The 21,125-nt window shown below is 38.1% G+C and overlaps 2 protein-coding genes across 5 annotated transcripts in view; one reads left to right on the top strand and one right to left on the bottom strand.

Moving 5' to 3' along the window:
* Positions 1–21,125, bottom strand: part of LOC129726745 (uncharacterized) — a 100,902-nt gene that overhangs the window by 56,621 nt on the left and 23,156 nt on the right. For all 4 annotated transcript variants that reach the window (XM_055683791.1, XM_055683793.1, XM_055683792.1 and 1 more), the window contains one exon: positions 4,249–4,287. The gene's annotated coding sequence lies outside the window, so the exon portion shown is untranslated. The remainder of the gene's footprint in view (positions 1–4,248; positions 4,288–21,125) is intronic.
* LOC129726749 (uncharacterized) lies at positions 19,998–20,969 on the top strand. Its single transcript, XM_055683802.1, has 2 exons — positions 19,998–20,212; positions 20,284–20,969. The coding sequence occupies exons 1-2, from the start codon at positions 20,083–20,085 to the stop codon at positions 20,913–20,915; spliced, it is 762 nt and encodes a 253-aa protein (XP_055539777.1). The 5' UTR covers positions 19,998–20,082; the 3' UTR covers positions 20,916–20,969.

The following is a 21,125-nucleotide window of genomic DNA, read 5'->3' as shown; positions in this document are numbered from 1 at the left end:
ATATAGGTGCTTTTATATGCATAATGTATATTATTGAATTTTTCGTCTTGTTTCTAAATTGAATTTACTCAAATTTAAAAAATAACATGTTTCTAAAAGTTCCTCCATTTATAAAGTCAAATATGTTCTTCAAAATGAGACCAAGAGATATTTTTTATGTTTGCCCCAAAAAAAATGACATACAGATGAAAAACGCATATTTTTTGATGAAAAATATTAATAACTTTGAGTAAAATTGAGATATTTACGATGTCAGCATTGAAAATTGTTTATCTTAAAAAGCTCTAAAAGTCGTTCAAAGGCAGATTGAGATGTAACTTGAAATAAAACAGTTAGAGCGTAAAATGTGTTTTTTCAATATAAATTGGTTGTTTTCAAAGATAGAGAAAAACTTTTTTTACAAAGTTACCTAAAATAATGGAGCTATAACATTGTAGAACAAGTTTTTCTTCTATCTACAAAGATAAAAAACCTAGATACTTGATTGCATCGAAAATGTTGGTCACCCTAATTTTTGATAATTTTTCAATGAGCGCTATATCATATGTAACAACTTTGTAGAAGAAAGTTTTTCTCTAAAATGTTGCTATAGAGCTCTAAACCCAAATTTCCCCCTAAATTTGATTTCTGGACCATTGTGCAATGTTACATCGATTGCTCAACCAATGGAAAAAGTAGTAATTCAAAATAAAAAACTGATCTATTGCGAAAAATTAGAAACTTCGATTATGTCGAGCTCAGACCCTCTAGACAACACACTAAAAAAAAAACAATGAAATATGTAGTTTGGCTTTTTGATTCTTGACAGGATGTTTTGCCTAAAATAATTACAGAGACTTGGAAGCAAATAGGTGTGATTCAAAACAGTTATCTTATTGATGTAGATTGTCAATGGACAATTACATAGTTTAGATGAAAGCAATGTCAATAACGAACTGGATGAAGATGAATCGATGAAAGGCAGTGATTATATTGAAAATATTAACCTGCTAAAATCTACCGAACAAAACCACCTTGAAACTGCAATTGAAAACATAAAAAGTACCCTAGAATGGACTGAGCAAATTAGGTTTAGGTTATATATTGACCTTACGAAAAATACATGAAATAGCCATGAAAAAGGCACTTCATGAATAGTACCTTGAAAATATGATTGTTTTGTTACAGGTTGTATTATGGTTCGATTTGTTAAAAAAGCTGTTGACCGTGAAATATCGTTTCAGTCGTTTATACAGAAGAAACCATTTTTTTTTCATTTGAATAAACATGTTACAAATACATCACGTTCTTGATATATCACGCCATAATATTTTTTTGAGCGTGATATAATCGACAACGTTACTGTATCATAATTTGTACTACATTGATATATTTTCCGCTAAATTGATCATAAAAAAAACGATTACATTCTGATTTTATTTTATTTTTATTTTTAGACAATTTCAACTATTCTTTCATGTTTTTCCGTGATCAGAAAATAATCGATGTTTAGCCAACCTTCAGCAGTTTTTATAAAAAAAATTGGAAAAATGAACGTTTGAAACTTTTCTTCGTAATATTTATATTCTTTTTACATAAACCCTGTTCACAAAAAAGTTGTGATTCAAGAAACATACTAATAGCATAACATGACATTTTTAGTCTATAGGAACATCTGTGCTAAATATAAGCCAAACCAAAAATGACAATAAAAAATATTAAAATTGGGATTTTTTTTGTAAAATTGCTCAGGAATAGTGAAAACCTGAAATATTTTCGCGATGGTAAGTTAGTGAAAATTTGAGTTAAAAGTCATCTTTCCTTTCGCTCACTTTCGTCAGTTGGCTGGCTAATGTGCGAAAATCAATCACTTATTTTGCTTTGGTGGCCGTTACGATGTTTAGTTCTGGCTGCTTAGACCGTGCCGCATACTGCAGCGGTAATAGGTGTTATGATATCTTTTGCAAATAATCACAGTATTAAATACAGGGTGCGTGAGATTAAAAGTGCGATTTTATTAAATCTAAATACATGAATTTAAAAAATATATATTGGGGTAATTTGTGTAAATAATGACTTATTTCTGTTGACAATGTATTAGGCTACGTCAAGTTTCAAGTGCTGCATCAGAACATCGAAACTATTTTTGTTTTAATTTGAATAAGTGAACGCCAGAGAAGGTATTATGAATTTTCTGCTCGCCTAGAAGACGCCAAAATAGGGTTCCAGGATAATATAATGTCATTGGGCCACAGTTTATCGCATTGAAAGGTCTCTACAGAATGGTTATAAGCATAGGAACTCAAGAAATAAAGGTCTGCGGTTTGTACGTACGCTGAACGTGATCATAATGGTCTGCGCAAAGATTTCTTGCATATAGGTTCCGAAAACATACCAAAGAAGCCAACATTTCTGAAAAATCGTTGCGATGGACCATCATAGAGGACTTTCACGGATTACCACTAGAGTGATACGTCACTTCATTATGGAGCGAAAAATGGTGCTAAAGGAAATACTTTAAATTATGCTCTCCGACAAATAGCTGACCATCGACCGGGCCCGGCCACACAGACCGGGTCATTTCACCAAATAAATTTGCGGATGTTCCGGGGAAAGTGCTATTTCAGTATATATAGTTTAGAACAAACAACCGCCGAGTTCCAGAATGTTTGGCTTCGTGGCTTAGTTTTTATTGATTCTGGTGTTAAAACTAAAACTGAAACGTATATCGCTATTTTAAAAGACCAAGTTTTTTCCTAGTTGGAGGCTTTTCTTAGGATGAATATGTCGTTCTAGAACAGTATGGAGTGTCATATTACGCTTGACACTCGATGACTGATGAAAAACATGAAGTTTTGGCCGGAAATTTTGTGGCTCCCTAGCAGTCCGGACCCTAACTCGCTAACCTAGTTTGAAGACTTTGAAGTCTACCATAGGAGGATTACGTCCGAAAGGTGTGCTCTGCTTCCGGCCGTTGTCTTGAGAACGTCATTGAAATAAATGGAGTACACATCGAGTAAATTTGTTTGAAAGAGCCCAATGAAGCTAACTGAGCTCGAAGAATTTGATATTATTGGGCAAAGTAATTGAAAATGGGATATGAAGAAATACTTCCAATTTTCGCATTTTTCCTGCCACATTCTGTACCACTGAAAGGATTTTAAACACCAATATATCTGTACAATACTAAACTTGTTGAAAGAAGATTTGAGAATTGTGCAAATTCATCTAATCACAACCTGATTTCCATCTGCTTGCTTACTTTCCATAAATAAAGAATGTGCGGAAATCATCGTGATGACCAGGTAAAGCGTTGCGATGTATGCTTCTCGCTGCTTCGCTTTACAGACTTTACCATACCATTTTGAAATGCTTTCTATCCTATTGCCACACCAATTTCTAGAAGTATTATGCGCAATATTATCGAGTATTGATAAACATTACTACTGCGTATCTATAACGGATTATAATTACAGTTTTAATTTACTTTTTATGCCGTCTATAATAAAAATGTATGAAAAATTAATATCTCATTTCCTGTTGGTAACCAACAGAGCCGTAGCACTCTCAACCACGCAACCGAATATACACTGTTCCGTGTGAAATCGGCAAAAAGGCACTAGCCCTTATATTTTTTGCCTTACATTTTATCGTTTACTCAATTATTAGGTCCCAAGCACTGAAAAGCTTTATTCTTGAATAAAGCTATCATAATTTGAATTTCTTATAACAGGCGAAAAAAAGAATTTTATAATAAATAATGGGTTTTTTAGGCTTGATAAAAAATATTTTAAGAAAATATGCTCAGTGGCCAGGGGTGGATAAACTATTTTTACATACTGTTTATTTCAGTAATTACCAAAAAAAGCTCCATAAGTTGGATTATATTGACATAGCCTCTATCCAGTGTCTGGAAATGATAAATCCAATTATAAATGCATACCTAACAATGACCAAATGCGCAGAGATTGCGCATGTTATTTTATTATCTCGTTCCATATTAACCCATTTCCCGAGCACAACTAAATTTTCACTTCAGTTTAAACATAACAAGAAAATTTCAATTCGATTGTCGAGAACGGTTACAGAAAAGATCGACATACGGTTTGACTTCTAGTGATTAGACAAAATTCAATAAAAATACTTGAAACTTAATGTATGAGTTGAATGTTATTTATGAAGTTCAGACGTTATCCGAAGAATACAACAATGAAAACTCAACATTTGCATTGAAATAGTAACTCTAGAGAAAATACCTATGTCCAATACCTTTTGCTCTGTATATTCAATATGCCTATGCTGTTGATTCTGAAAGAAGAAATAGAGAAAAAAAATGTTAGTACACACTGTCTAATGGACTCTACTATATACAATGTAGCAAATGGTCACGAATGGAAAAACATTAACCATACCGACAGGCGAGTGCCAGTCAAGAGGATTAAGAGCCACCGATCCATTAATCAAGCACTCCACGTCGACGCCAGGCTAATCCATCGTCGAACAATTTGAATACATTATTTCACAAAAAGTCCTAGATAAAGCTATTGGCTTGGCTGGGGAACCTGCTTGGTATTGCCGCAATATGCAGGCGAAATAAAAACGCGAACTCTTCTCCCGTTCGTAAATATTCCACAATTGATGCCAAGGTGGTGCAACAAACGGGAAAAAAGCTCTCGTTGCATCGTGCTGCGCTCACACGCACCGGAGTCCCACCCCCCGGCAGCATCCAAGTAGCCGAGTTGAGATTACGGAAAAGCTGCACCACAAAAGAAAGGGTAAAACTGGCTACGCGCGGCTGCGTGTGTGTGTGTGTGTGTGTTTGTGAGTACGTTTATACAAAACAACGAAACACCCAGAAAGCAAGCGTTGACCACTTTACCCTTATCTATGCGTGTCTCCAATTTCTCGAAGTGCCCCTCAACCGGCGCGGACAGCCTGTCCGTCCCCACGCACGGTGGTCACGCAAACCTGAAACTAATGAAGGAACGCATATCCGCAAGGCAGTGTTGAGAAAACGGCGGGAAGGGGAAGACTTTTTTCTTAAATAATAATAATAATTACACCGTACATTGTTACCATTGATGTGCACTTGTTGCTGGTAGAAAAGCTAGTTTTCCCTCCCTACCCAGCAGTGTTTTGCTCGACTCACTGGGAGTGAATGTTGGCAACATTGGTTTAAACAGTAAAGTTATATTTTCATATTTTTGAAGTGTAACGAATTTGTTCCTTCGAAGTTAATACTGATACCTTCAATCGGGACAGTAGAGAGCTCGCACAGTGACTTACCGAACAAAAGTTGGCCACAATTGAATTGGGTCCTAAAGCCATACCATATCATTTGAAAAAGCCGCGTTTTCTAAGCGAAACGTGATTTTCAAAAAATGTTTATCGTTTTCCTTTGATTTTTAAATGAAGAATAAAAAACTGCTCGAAAGGTCTTAGATGACGTTTCGCCCATGTACGGTATATGAGAGAACTGTCATTTAAGGCATTTCGAGCAGTTTTTCATTCTTCATTTAAAAATCGAAGGAAAACGATAAACATTTTTTTTAAATCACGTTTTACTCAGAAAATTGCACTCTTCCAGCTGATATATAAAAATCAGAAAACCGTTTAAAACTGTAGGACCCTATAACGAGGTAGAAACAGACCTTTCGAGTGGTGAGAGGCAAAAGTTTTTCGAAAACTACAGAAACTCGAATAATAACAGTACCTTCAAAAAACATGTGGTAGCAGTTATCATAGAAATTGAAGCAATTTAAAAGGTCTAACCGAAGAAAAATATGTGTTTAACCTTCCTGAATTGATATGTTTTTGTTCTGAAATAGTCCCAGAAAAACTAGCTAGTCCGGTGCTATTTCTGATACAAAGAATGTTTGTTTCTTTAGACTAAAGCAGGTATTACACGAAAAAAATATTTGCTATTTTTGGTACGGATTTTATTTTGCACAAATAAAAATCGTACCAAAAATAGCAAATGTTTGCTTCGTCTAATACCTGCTTCAGAGTTAAAGATAGCAATTTTATAAACAAAGATTTTTAGTGAGGTAAACCCTCAAAATATCCCACAACAGTCCACAGTTGACGGCTATCGAAGTCCACCTATCGTACAAGTAGAACTTTCATATGTTGCCAAGAAACTTTCAGTAACATGCAGCAAAAAAATTGGTTTGTTTTTCAATAGTTATTTTATGATAAATGTCAACATATCAAACGCACTGAAACATTATAAAAATAATCAAAACATCGGTTTTGTCCAGCCTCCGGTCACTATGCACCGTCACCATACCAGCAGCAGCCTGCTGGGATACTGCAACATTCCGCAAGAGCTCCTGCCCACCTCGGCTCGCGAATCTCTCTGCTACCAAGCAACAACAACAACAACAACAACAACGGCTTTAACGCAAGACAGGCGTGCAGTGCCATGGCATGCTCTGTTGTGTGTGAGTTCGCGCGAGCTCTGAACACCGCGCGCCTGCTGCCTTATATCCTATTTATTATAACTGCCATTATTCGCAATCGCTTCGCGTGCATGCGGACTTGTACAATAACCTGACAGCTAGCCAGTTTTGCCAGCCAGCCAGCTACATTCACGTTTGCCTGCCTCATCTATGCAGATGATAGGAAAAGCAGTTTTTCCCTCCATGCCTCCCGCCGATCTTGTCGCGGGCACACCACATACATGTGTATTTAAATTTATTGTTTCTTCATCATTTGTTATAACAATGTACTGAAGTGACTCGTTTGCTTCCCGCAACCGAGGACCATTGAGGTCGGGAAGGAGGAGACCTTTTCCACGCCAGCATCAATCTCTTCCTGATTTTTATGTTTCGCTTTACTTTTCACTGCCTCGTTCTCCACGCTTCCTCCCTCTGGCTCGGATCTTCGTTCAGCGAAAGATGCTGCGGTGGAAATTAGACGTCGCTGTGTTCCCTCTTCGTTCCACCAGCTAATTCCGACCTGAACCGAAGGGAAAAAAGGCCATGTTTTAGTGCTGCGGTCATTTATAATTGTAAAAGTAAGTATGCAATGAGATCGCAGTAGTCCGGTTTTTTTTTTCTCTGTGCCGTTTGTTGGTTGGTTGCCTCGCAACGTTCATTTGCATTATCAGCCAGGATGCTTAGAAAAATATTTTAATTATTTTAGTTTCTTTATTATTCGAGCAACGCGAAAGAACTAAAACGGGTCTGCAAACAAAAATGCGAGAGCGAAACGCATCTAGATTGCCTCTATCGTTCGGGGCTTCTGCACCACCGCTTTTGTTCGGGTGCATCTCCCTGGCGACCAAAGCGCCTTTTGTAATCCCTCTGAGCAGGTCATGGTATGACGCAGGTAGGCGCGAGGTAAAAGTACTGCTAGATGAGAAATAATTGCGCAAAGGAAAATCAGCCGGAAAAAAGAGATATGCTTTCGGTGAGCTCATTTCTCTTTTTCCGTCGCCAGTTCTTCCACCCTCGCACTTGCTGCCTTACTCAGTGCGAGGCACATTATACGGCTCTTATAATGCGTATTTAAATGGCCTCGGTAATTTCCACCTCTTATTGGCCCGGACTTGAGCATCGGGCTGTCTCTGATGGCTCTGATGGTTAATGAAAAACTAGTTTTTTTTTCTGCACTCTGTGATTCATTTGCGCCATATCGAGCAGCACTGCTTCTTTCTTCGCTTGGCATCTTGCTCGGTGGTGTCGTTAAAATATAAATTAAACGAGTGAAGCCTAACATTTTTCTCCAGTTGAAATTATTATTGCTGCTAATTAATGCGAAGAGCTGAGTGGTTATTTCAAAATTATCAGTTCTGCATGCGTCTAGCGCTTTCCGCGCTCGCTGGCTGCACTGCAGAAGAATGGTTGAGAGCACAGCGCAGGACAGGTAGGATTGCTGCAGGAGTTGTTTTCGTTTTACACAGCAGATCTCGCAGCAACCGGTGCATTTATAGATTCGAGATTCGTCGTCGTGACAATATTTTACATGCGATGGGGCAATCTAACGTTGGTGAAATCGCAGTAACCTGTTGCAGGCGTGCGGTTGTTGTTCTGCTCGCTGTCGCCAGTTGGGGCCCCAGATATGACGTGGATTAACGGTGTTAAGCAATCGGATTGATTAGGTAACTGATTGCAATGCCAAGTGCACTGGATTTTAATCGCGAGCTGTCAAATTTCGATCACGATCTCATCGATATTTATCTGGTTTTTAACACTTAGTAATTTTTTTAAATAGCTTTCTACGTAGTTCTAGGTTTTGGTCATTTTTTACCTCTTTTAGGACCGATCCTGAACTAAGATTCAATCAGTTATCATAACAACAAATGAAAATAGCTAAGGCTAATATGTACATTCGGGACAATTTTGAGTTGCTTGAATTAACATTTTATAACAACCGTGTGCTTAAGAAAAACTCCTTTAACCATTTAGAATCCTTCGACACTTTTCGATCAGCTTGCAATCTAATTCACTTGTTCTAATCCCCTAAAGAAGATCATGTAGCAACACCCCCCGCCAGTCTCTCTACTCCAATGCATCAACTCACCCGATCGGGGGGACCCGCCAATGTGAATCTGCCCTGCTGCGCGCGGACAAACAACATAACCAAAGTAATGAAACCTGTCCTGAAGAAGATCAATCTGATATCATTTGCACACGGTGCGACTCGGAACCCAAAGCACAGATCACACTGATGGCAAACAACGAAACGAAACCCCACGGAAAAGCTTGAGTCGAGCTCTCGAGCGCATTTAATTTTCGCCTGTTTTGAAAAGGAAATAATTTATTTCTTCTGCTCGCTGCCTGCTTGGATGCATCTTAACTCCTCGCTGTCATCTCGAGCCGTTGCTGCACTGCCAGCCCATCAACGCCTCCTTCGCCACCGAAAAAAAGGAGAGGGGGCGCACGATATTCCTTTCGCATTTACTTCGGTTTTTAATTGATTAATGTGTATGTTTACATTATTTATGTAATGCTCGATCTCACTGGCTCGGACTGCTCGTGGCTTTATCTGTCCACCTGTCCTCGGCAGTGCTGGCAAAAGCTGTGAGGAACTCAGCGCGGGCAACAAGAGGTCTAACATTCCAAAGGTACACCTCCACCAGCTCGCCAGCAGAACTGAGCTGATCGAGCCAGGTAAGACGAAGGACCATTTTTTACTTGTTTTTGTTGCCTCATCAGGTTCGAGTTCCCGCCATGGAATGACGATAGGAGCGTGCGCGGATGGACCAGGAATAAAAGGTCTTCTCGGTGCCCTGCTTTTTTTACATGTTACATAGCTTTGAGCTGAACTCTGCACACGGAAAGAAGCCTCGGGTATTTGTCTGGTTCGGTCGGATAGTCGCCGCCGTTCCAGCCGTTCCTTCTGGATCCGTCTGGATGGAAGATAGAAGACGCGCAAGGACGGCTATTCTTCAGATTTAAGCCGGAGCCAAACAGGTTGATAATGTTCCCGTTGTCTTGCTTTGTTGTTCGATGCTCTGAACGGAAACCATCGGTACAACAGATCAACGCCGGGCCATCAGATGAGTGTACAAACTAGACCTGTGCGCCGCGCCGGCGAGGATATTTTACAGAACTTCAAAAATCACACATTAAAACGGGCAAAAAGCATCAAATGCTTTTCTAATTGTAACACAGAATATTATAATTAAATTTGTTGTAGAATGGGCTTTCTATATTAGTAAATTAAAAAAAAAATAATCTAAACTGAATCTCCTTTTCTTGTTAGGTTTATTTTCTTTTACTTCAGGTTTATATTTCATGAAACCAATCAACTGAAAAAGTTAGAAACACGTGTAGAATCATTGTTCAACGTTTTCCGTCATTTATTTCAAAAACAATTCCAGCATATTACAATTGTAAAATTAATTTGAAGACCGTCAAGGGTAAAAATAATTTCTACACCGCAATCGCCGATGATATAGTCGGCGCACACCTCTAATACTGACGAAGTTTTTGCTCTCCTTGTCGGATTTGTTGTGGTGCAACTTTTCTTGTTTCACACCTTAAATGCCGATACAATATAAAATCAGTTTCAGTTTGAAATATACAGCATAAATGTTTGAATCTTCAAATTATAATGCATTTTTTCGCTTCAAGGCGAAACAATCGATAAACAATGTTCGTAACTGTAAAGCAAAAGTCCCTCCTTACAACAAACAAAAAAAATAACCTCGCTCCTTCCCCATATCCATCGAAGACGGCCTTGCCAAGGAAGAACACTCATTCGCCATGGCCATGCACCCACAGCACAGCATCCGTACCTTTCATTCCGTTCGTTTTTCTCCACTACTTTTTCCCATCCCAGCAGACCCAGGCAGGCTAGCGCCCTTTATTTCGCATTCATTCGCTTCCTTCTCCATCGCGCGCGCACTTGCACCTGTTCGTTACCGTTCCCACCCTTTTCTCCAGCCGCCGCATTTTCGCATCTTAGAGATACGTACAATGTGCCCCCATTCCTCAGCACACGAGGCGAGATCTGCTGCATATCTGCTGCTGGTCGTTAGAGAGTTCAGCAGCCTTTCGTTGTTCCGCTCCGTTCCGTTCATCCGCCCCCTTCCGTACAAACGTCCATTCGTAGGACTCAGTCGGAACTCGATGCAGTGCAGATTTCTATCTTATGCTAACACACACGCCTGCTGCGCTCTGCATTATATGGTAATGTTGTGTATGTCGCAATCAGACTACTATGATCCCTTTTGTAGCTTCCACCCATTCTCAGTTCAACGGAAAAACGCAACTAGTACACTCTCATGTAACAACGAACGATTGTGAGGGTTTCTTCTACGCTACAATACGCCTTTGGCACTAAGCAAGTGTTAGTGTATTGAAATTGTTCTCTATCCACCTGTTTTGCTACCGTACACCCCACATCCACCTGGTTCTAAGTTCAGTGCAATTTGAGCAGGCAGGCTCTCTCTCTCTCTCTGTTTATATTCTTCCTCTCCCATTACCGATTCTCTCACAAACACAACCACAAATGGTTGCAAATTTTCTTTCGCTCGAAAGCTCTCTTTATCTTGCCAACCGATTTTCTCCTCACGCCATACGAAGCCCCACAGTAGATAGACTCAGGAGAGGACAGGACGGACGGTGGATAACATCTCATCGCACACATAATAGCTCCCATTGTAAACAACAAAACCCCCCAACCTACGACGTCGATGACGATGACGGTGGAAAAGAGACCGCCCAAATGTTGCTCGTGCTGCCCCCTATCCTGTCTTCCTTACCCCTAGCGGCACGACACGAACGGGAGACGGACGCACACAATTGAACATTAGCAGCATTATTGCACGGGAGAGTGTGGAACAATATTTTCCATTCTTACACGTCTGACCATTTTTCCGGACTTGCCGTCCTTCTTCAGAAAGCGAGCGATATAGGAGAGAATGCCGAAGGGGAACCGACAATCCCCTCCTTTTGGGTTTCCACGAGAACAGGGGAATTATCCGCTTTTCTCTTCCGTGAAATGGGCTTTGTTTACATAGGAATTGTGTTATTGTCGCCCGTGTTGATGATGCTGCTGCTGTTGATGATACAGTGGAGGCTGGGAAACAACGGTTTTCCTGCCCATTTTGCACAACTACAGTGACGAAAATCTCGGCTACATTCTTCCCATTTACCACCCACCATCTCAGCCCAGGAAAGCACCCACGGCAGAATTGTACTCTAGGAAAATACATTACCGTTTTTCTTCTTTTTTTGTTCAGGTTACGAAACACTGCTCGGTATTCGGATGTGCAGCGCAGCGACGGGTGCAGCATATGTGGAAAAATCGATGCTGACAAAACGCCCGATTTAGTTTCGGTTGCATTCATCAGTAGGAACAGTTGTTTTTTTTTCTCCGGTTGAAAACCCAAGCAACCCAATTTAAAATGAAGCCCATTGTGAGCCGTTCGTTGCGGTTTTGACCGTCACGGTTAACAACAGTAGGCGGTGGTGATGGAGTGCAAGACGCAACTGCAATACATGGTGTGAAGTTTGCAGCCTAATTAGGATGCAGATTTTACCATCTCCGGGTACCGCCTACTTGCAGATGGATATTTCGATTTGCTTTTTGTCGACCAGATACAAAATGTAAACGGTTCAGACACTTTGAATAAGCTAGCTTGAATAAGTATTACATAACTTCTTTCTTATATTCATTTTAAATACCTCAACACAAATTTCCTCTAAAAAAATAAAAAACAATCACTTTTTCTAGATATTCTAGAGTATATAAGGGAACTGCTTACACTTTATTCAAAGAATTACAACTCAAAAACCTTTGATTGTAGAGAGAATTTTTCTAAAAACAAGCTGTAAGAAAAATTTATAACAAAACATATATTGAGAAAAAGTTGAAATTATGGCACAGCATTTGGTAAGAAGACTAGGATGGAGAAATGTGGAAGAAAGTAAAATCAATTCCTTACTACACGTTCCTAGAAAGGATTTCGCCCTTTTAGAAAATTACTCTTAAGTCTAGTATAGTTTCCACCCGCCAAAAATACTCAATTTGCTAAGAATGGTTCATAACATTTTTGCGTTTTCTAAGACTATACCTGAATGTTCTCATCCGGAAAATAGTAAAATAACATTTATGTCGAGGAATAAAAAATATAGAAATGAAGAACGTCACGAAACTGATGTTCAAAAATACAAAGTTTAGCCAACAGCAAAATTTTTTTTGGTGAATAATCTGTAGAAGAGAAATAAATAATTGATAATTTTTCCACAACTCACAGAAAACGTATTTTCATAGGAAACTGATATTTTCAAAATCGAATTTTGAAAAATTTTAACAACGAATTCGATGCCGTTAGTCATCAAAAGCATTATGATTCAAAATTGCTTTTAGAATCAATATTACAATATATATTACAATAGTGGAATTTGATTATTCTCGAAAATGTTGAAATTCAAGTAAAATCATCCAAGGCATATATATATGGCATATATATATGGCTGCCACTGACATTGTTGATGATATCGGTGATTCTGAAGCTGGTTTTTCAACGATGCAAGCCGATCTCTCAAAGACAAGTGGTTCCCAATCATAGAGACAAGCTTTTCCTTTTTGGTATAGTTTCCGGTGAATCAAAATAAGAAAAATCCATATCCAGAATCTAGAAGGTTGTATCTGTCGGTTGATGATGACGCTAGTGGTTCTAATCGGTTCTTCAAAAACTTCATGTTTTACACCAGACATGAAAACAGGTAAAAACGGTTACGGAGGGCGCTTATCTATTAAAAGGTATGACCACATAGATTCTACAAAAATGTATGCTTGTATCAGAGAGACTTTAAGACATATAAAAGCAGCAGATGAAAAATCTCCGGCAATAAAGTATGAAGCGGGTTCCCTAGCGGACAAGACAAGCTGAATTAAAATTGGAAGCTATAAAGATAATTGGAATGTATCCTAATGATCTGACAAATATTCAGCATTTGCCAAAATGCGAAGCACAGCTTCACGATAGAGTGCGTCTTGAACTGTCCTACAGGTCAGACGTGTTTTCGGTTGCTTGTTGACTGGTCTTTGACTGCCTATAGCTTCAAAGTTTGTGTTTTGTCAGTGCGTCTTTTAAAGACTACCTGAAAGTAATTTGACATCAGTCTTTATCAAGACTACCTACTTTTGAATTAAACTGTCACCTGAAATGACAGGGCGATAAAAGAAACCACGCATCACTACGAGGAGAAAGAGAGAGCATTCTCTCTCGGACAATTCGAGCGTCTGCCTGAAACTATACAAAATGTCAATTCTTTTGAAAAGGAGAAAGTTGCACCTATTGTGGTAACTATATCTTTGAATTTAATATTTTCAAAAAGGAACTTTCTACGTTTGTTCTGACGTTAAATTTACCTATCAAATTTGCCCATAGAAGCGAATGCCGCTTTTTAGCCGACTCAATCGTCTTGTTCAGTATTTAACTGACAAGATGTACAATTTTTTTACCTACGACACAAAGAACGCCAAGACGTTCAAGGTTGTCTTGAAAGGTCTCACCAACGATCAAACCGTTGATGAGATCAAAATTACTTTGACAGAATTACTTGGCATAGCCCCTACCCAAGTTATCTTATAAAACAAAAATCACGAGGTGAAAACAGTCAGAGAACTGGAGTTTCCCTTGTAAACTACTTAATTCATTTCAACCGCAGTGAGGTTAACAACTTAAATTTTTTTGAAAAAGCACATACTTTATATAATGTGCGTGTAAAATGAGAAATTTATGGGAAGTTTGGCGGAGGTAAAAAGCATGTCACCCAACGCTGTACTTGCCAACGATATGACCATGGATCTAATTTCTATTACATGGACCAAAATTGCATTGTGGGAACTCTCACAAAATGAACACATGTCCCGTGAAAGAGAGTAACAATTTTTACGGCAACCATATTTCAAATTTTTACGAATGCCCTGTCCATTTAGCCATCGTTAAGGCAAGGCTGGGTAAACAAAATTCAATTTCCCAATCGAAAAAAACTTCAAAACAAAATTCTCCAAGCGTACCAGTACCGCCCAATTTTTCTACTCCGTTGCATACCCGTTTAACGTATGCACAGGTAACAGGTAGTTCGAAAATTATTTCACTTAATGTTGGTAGTAAGAAAATGACCGTTAATATGGGGGGCAAACAAAAGACGGTAGAAAATAAAAATACATTGATTACCCTAACTAGTATTGCTACCGAAAATATTTTTTCTAATGTCAACTGCCTGGGGTCTATTACGGCAGGTAAACTCGCTTTTCTGCAACAGGCAATGTCCGATCTTATGAACGCCATGTTGCAGGCAAAATCAATGTTTGAAAAAAAAATGTTTGAAAAATTGTTTCTAATTTAAAATTTAGCAGTGATTTTAAATAAACCAATCAAAATTTAAATTGGAATGCTCGCTCATTGTAGGCCAATGAGCTTAATTTTTTAACAGTAAATAATGTGCACATTGCAATTATTACTGAAACATTTTTGAAACTTAACATCAAACTAAAATATGATCCCAATTACGTGGTTCATAGATACGATAGGATTCAGGGTTCCGGCGGTGGAGTTGCAATTGTTATTCATCGCCGAATCAAGCATCGTGCTCTTCCCAATTTTGAGACGAAAGTTATTGAAACTTTGGGAATTGAAGTTCAAACTGAACTTGGGATTTCATTTATTGCCGCAGCATATTTACCATTCCAATGCACATGCAAGCACAAAAATTATTTTAAAGGTGATTTATAAAAACTCACCATAAACCGTTCAAAATTTTTCATAATTGGCGATTTTAACGCTTAATATCGATCATGGAATAATTCTCAGAGTAATCCCAATGGCAAAATTTTATTCAATGATTGTTCCTCAGGATACTATTCTATTTTGTCTCCGAATAGTCCTACATGATTTTCTTCTGTAAGAAATCCATCAACAATTGATTTGGTGCTCACTAACAGATCAAAGTCATGTATATAGTGAATTGATCACACATGCTGATTTTGATTCTGACCATCTTCTAATAACTTTTTCTATATCACATGAATTAGTTTTAAACCCTATGAGCTCTGTTTTTAATTATAACAAGGCTAATTGGGAGAGATACAAAACTCATACTGAGAGAAATTTCAATAAGGGAACATCCATAAATGACGTAGCTTTTTTAGGTTTTTTTGACCCCCTCCTCCCCCATCGTAGCATTTCGTCACAAAGTCAGGACCCCCCTCTAGATAATTACGGAGCTATCTAACAACCCCCCCCCCCCTCACATGATATTTTTTTTTTGCAAATTTTATTATCCAAAATATACCTTGAGTCAAGAATGAACAAGAAAAGACAAGGAAGTAATATAAATGACCCTAAACAGACAAAACAGTGATAAAAAAGAACAACTAGAAAAAATCCAAATTTTTTTCTTAGTTTCATGTTTGCTACGTAGCTTGGCTTGAACCCCCGCCCTCCCTCTCGTCACATTTCGTCACAAAACTGCAAACCCCTCCCTCCCCCCCTCAAATGCTACGTCATTTATGAATGTTCCCCAATGAGCTTGATTTGCAAAACGAAGTGAATATTGATTCCGCTTTGGAAGCATTAAAATGTGCAATTTTCGATACCAGGAATTATTCTGTTCCAAAGGCTCAAATGAAATTTGATTCACCAATAATTTACGAAAATCTTCAACTTCTAATTCGTTTGAAAATGTCCGCAGACGGCAATATCAATGTTCTCGTGACCCTGTTTTTAAAACTATTTATAAAAATTTATAGAATCGGATTAAACATAGATTTACTCTTCTGAGTAATCAAAATTTTGAGACTAAAGTTGAAAAATTGAAACCATATTCAAAACCCTTTTGGAAGCTGTCGAAGATTCTTAAGAAACCTTCAAAAAGCCTATTCCAGTTTTAAAAGATGACGAACGTTTTCTTGTATCCAATGAACAAAAAGCTCAAAGACTTGCTCAGCAGTTTGAGAGTGTATGAACAAATTTCAATTTTGTGAGTCCAATTGAAAATGAAGTCACACGTCAATTTGATTTAATTTCTTCCCAGAATTTTTTACCTGCAGAAATAATTGAAACTGACTTGAATGAGATTAAATCAATTATTGAAAATTTCAAAAATATGAAAGCACCTGGTGACAATGGAATCTTTAATATATTAATCAAACATCACCCTGAAAGCACAATGGAATTTTTAGTGAAAATTTTCAATTGCTGCTTCAAAATTGCATATTTTCCCAAATTATGGAAATATGCAAAAATTACTTCAATTTTATAACCCGATAAGAATCCAGCTGAAGTTTCAAGTTATCGACCAATCAGTTTGCTTTCTTCAATAAGTAAACTGTTTGAGAGAATTATTCTTAACAGAATGATGTCACACATCAACGAAAATTCAGTTTTTGCAGATGAACAGTTTAGATTTCGCCATGGGCATTCCACAACTCATAAATTTCTCAGAGTTACTAATATGATACGAGCTAACAAATCAGAAAGTTATTCCACTTGAGCTGCTCTTTTAGACTTAGAAAATGCATTCGACAGTGTTTGGCATAAAGGTTTGATTGCGAAATTGCAAACATTTAATTTTCCAATTTTTCTAATCAAAATTTTAAAAAATTAGCTTACTGATCGAACTCTGCAGGTTGTCTATCAGAATTCAAAATCTGATAGATTTCCTGTCAGAGCAGGTGTACCTCAAGGTTCAGTCTTGGGTCCAGTCCTGTACAACATATTCACTTCAGATCTTCCTGATTTGCCTCCAGGATGCACAAAGTCATTGTTCTGCGATGACACAAGCATTTCCGTAAAAGGAAAAAGTCTTCGTGTCATATGCAGTCGATTGCAGAAAAGTCTAGATATTTTCTCTTCTTACTTGCAAAAGTGGAAAATCTCTCCCAATGCTTCTAAAACTCAAATGATAATTTTTCCCCATAAGACTAGGGCTTCTTTCCTCAAGCCAAACAATAATCATGTTGTCATGATGAATGGGGTTATTTTAAGTTGGTCTGACAAGGACTAATTTACGATAAAAAACTTATTTTCAAAGAGCACATTGAGAGTATACAAGTCAAGTGCATCAAATATACGAGATGTTTATATCCTCTATTAAACAGGAATTCTAAACTTTGTTTAAAGAACAAGATTTTGATTTACAAACAAATTTTTAGACCAGCAATGCTCTATGCTGTACCGATCTGGTCAAGTTGCTGTTCAACAAGGAAGAAAACGCTCCAAAGGATTCAGAATAAAATTCTGAAAATGATTTTGGAGCGGCCTCCTTGGTTTGGTACACTCGAATTACATAAACTTACTGGTGTTGAACCTACACACCCCGTGGCTCTGTGGTTAGCGATGTCGGTCGGCTAGCTCTCCCACACGGTTGTGACATCGGGTTCGATTCCCAATCGAGTCGAGGATCTTTTCGAGCTGGAAATTTTCTCGACTCAGCACTGGGGCACGGTGTATCGTTGTACTTATCCTACACATACGAAATGTGCCAAAAACAATATCGATAACGAATTCTCTCAACTAATCTAGTTGATCGAGACCGCTATTAGCCCCAAAGCTAAGCGTGCGATATTGTTGTTTACTGGTGTTGAACCATTAGAAGCTATGTCAAATAAAATTATTAACAATTTCCGACAAAAATCGTTACAATCCTCAATTGCTACGATAAGCTCTCTTTATAGCCAATAAGTTAGCAATTAAGTTAGTTGTAAGTTTACTTTTCTTTTCTGACAAGTAGGCTTGAATCCCTACGAACGATAAGTCCTAATTGCGAAAGCAAACAAATCCTAACAATTATTATTACAAATTTCTAACAGTGTTGAGAAGACACCATTTGTGATTGGACACACATACTCATTACTTACTAATATTTATCATAAATACTTAAGCAACTATCAAATTCCCACCTTCAAAAAAAAAAGGTTCTTCTCCCTCCCTCACAAAATCTTTATCTATACTCTATACTATTTGCTTAACATTGATGTACTCATCGGTATGACTTTCTCCAATCATATATTGATTTTGGGTTGGATTGCTTGGTAAAGCCTATATGCACATTGATTGGTGTTTGAGTGAAGATTACTCAAAGTGTCATTTTCATTGACTTTAGCACGGCAAAGAAGTCAACGAAAGATTTTTTTATCGAAATAAAAAATGAGAAGAATAAAAAAAAATGTTTTTAGATTATCTCCTATTCTCCTCATCTTTCTTAGACTCTTCACAACACGAACTTATATATTAGCCATCCATTTTGTAGTAATCATAAAACAATGAAGCATAGTTTGAAAGAAATCCAGCATTTGGTTATGGTATGGTAGATTTAAAATGGAAATTGAGAAAAAAAAACCAAGATGGAAAAATAAGTCGAAAAATATTTGTTTATACAATTATTTTTAAAAGGTGAACTTTTCAGCAAAAAAGCATCAAATGTGTGTATGTGTACCGTTTAAAAACAACCAACTACTACAAATAGCCATAAAATTGAAATAATTAAAAACAAAGTTCGTTTTTAGTACAGTTTTACAACAAGACAAGAAGAGAAATTCTTATTGTGTCTTTAAATTCACAGTCTTACATTCATTAACATACTCTTTCGTTCGAGTTCATATAGTTACCTGTTCTCAATGTTTAGAAAAAAAACTCCCGGTATTTTCACGCTAGAGAATGATTTAAACTGCGCAAACCAGTATTTACCATTCCACTTGAGTTCTTATTTAACTCATGTTCAGGAATATTCAGTACAGGTCGGACTTGCTTATCCGGAACATCAGAAAAAATTTCGTTCCGGATAATCGAGTTTTCCGGATAATCGAATCACAGAAAAAATATTCAAATTTGCTATTAACGAAAATAAAATAAATATGTCCTTTTTTCATTTTACTTGTATGATGCGAAAAGGGGTATAATCTTGACTGATGATTCATTTAATTCGAACAGGTCCCATACATGCCGGAAGTGACATAAATGGTTACAAATATGCCAAAAGGGATGGTAAAGGTAAAATTTCGGAATAAAAATTAAAAACAAACACAAAAAAAAAATTCGGATAATCGAACTCCGGATAATAGAGTTTCCGGATAATCGAGTCCGACCTGTAATTGTAAAATAACAATGGTTGAATTTGTATTAACAACATTCCAAGCTTAAAATAAATTACGCAATTGAATTAATAATAAAAAATAGCTTCATATTTATCCCATGCATATCCAGTTCAGCATGAAATATGATACTAAATCACATCACAATTTAGCAAACCATATCTGCCTACACTGCTGCTGCTACATGCAACACACGACCGACGGTCATGACGAGTGATAGCAGCAACTCTCGGACTCATCGTTCACTGGCAGGCAGACAAGCAAGCACCAGACAAGCGTGACTACCGACTAACGGCACACAACTACCACGAGCGCGCCAGCAAGACACTACCGCATAACACACTCACCATTTTCACATCACACGGTGGGTATCGGGTATCACGTGAAATACAAAGGCCGTGTGTCGACATAAGCTCGCCGTGTTACTGTATGAGTTTCCACTCGCATCTCACGCCACACGTTCGCTCGGCTGTCATTGTCATTACGTGACTATTCGTCTCCTAGGGTGCAGGTGATTCAGTTCGGTGTTATTTCACAACAATCATGGAAGAAATATTGATTGCAGAAGTGCGTAAACGGTCCTTCCTGTATGATCATAAATCGCCCCTGTACAGAGATAAACACCGGCGGTACGCATCGTGGGAAGAGATAGGAAAAAAACTCAACCAAAGCGGTATGTTTTGTTTTGTCTGTGAGCAACCAGTGTACAGTGCTGCCATAATTAAACATTTCATCTGGTTTTAGCTCGTTCGGCAAAAGACGCATGGGAAAAATTACGCCGATGCCATTGGAATGCAATCAGTCGACGCAAGCGAGCCAGTGATTACGGTGAAAAACCCTTGGCCCCTTGGAAACATGAGGAGGACATGGCTTTCTTGTTGCCTCACTGCATTAAGCGAAGCACTAATGAACCAGAACCCTACGATGACAACGATTTAACATTCGATGGCTTTGACGAAACAAAACAACGCGATTTCGATCCCCTCGAAGAAATTACATTGGTTAAAAATGAACTTCCTGCCATGCACTTTGACCATGAGAGTCCCAACCATAGTCTCTCGTTTGAAACCAACAAACGCACCAACAATAATGTTAGCATCGAAAATAAGCCTCCGGAGAAAAAGAAGGTGAGAACTGAAGAACCACCCCCGCCACGGCCAGACTCCGCGTACGCCAATCTGGATGAGATTGATCTGTTTTTCTGCAGTATGGCTAAAACAACGAAAACTCTTCCGGCTATCGAGCAGGCCAAAGTGAAGCTACAAGTGAGTCAGATTGTGTTCCAAGCGCAAATCGCAAGCATCACCCAGATGCCAACCCGGAAAACTGAACCAAAACGCTCCGACTCGGTTGCTTCCATCAATTCCGACTTTTGATAATGCACTGTAAAACACACTCTATATCGGTACAAATGGTTTAAATAAACGTTGCCAAGCAACAAAGTAGCCTATGATTATTTCCCAGCAGCACCTACACGGACTGCAAACCGAAAATGAAAACCCAAAGGTGTTTAACCACAGTGCAGTAAACGTCAAACCACAACGGGTTGCTTCGATTTCTTATCTTCTAGGGAAAAAAACGAGTGT

The sequence above is a fragment of the Wyeomyia smithii genome, chromosome 3 (assembly GCF_029784165.1).
Source record: "Wyeomyia smithii strain HCP4-BCI-WySm-NY-G18 chromosome 3, ASM2978416v1, whole genome shotgun sequence".
Taxonomy (NCBI): Eukaryota; Metazoa; Arthropoda; class Insecta; order Diptera; family Culicidae; genus Wyeomyia; species Wyeomyia smithii.
The sequence above is the reverse complement of the archived record's forward strand: the minus strand, read 5'-3'. Positions and strand labels throughout refer to the sequence as shown.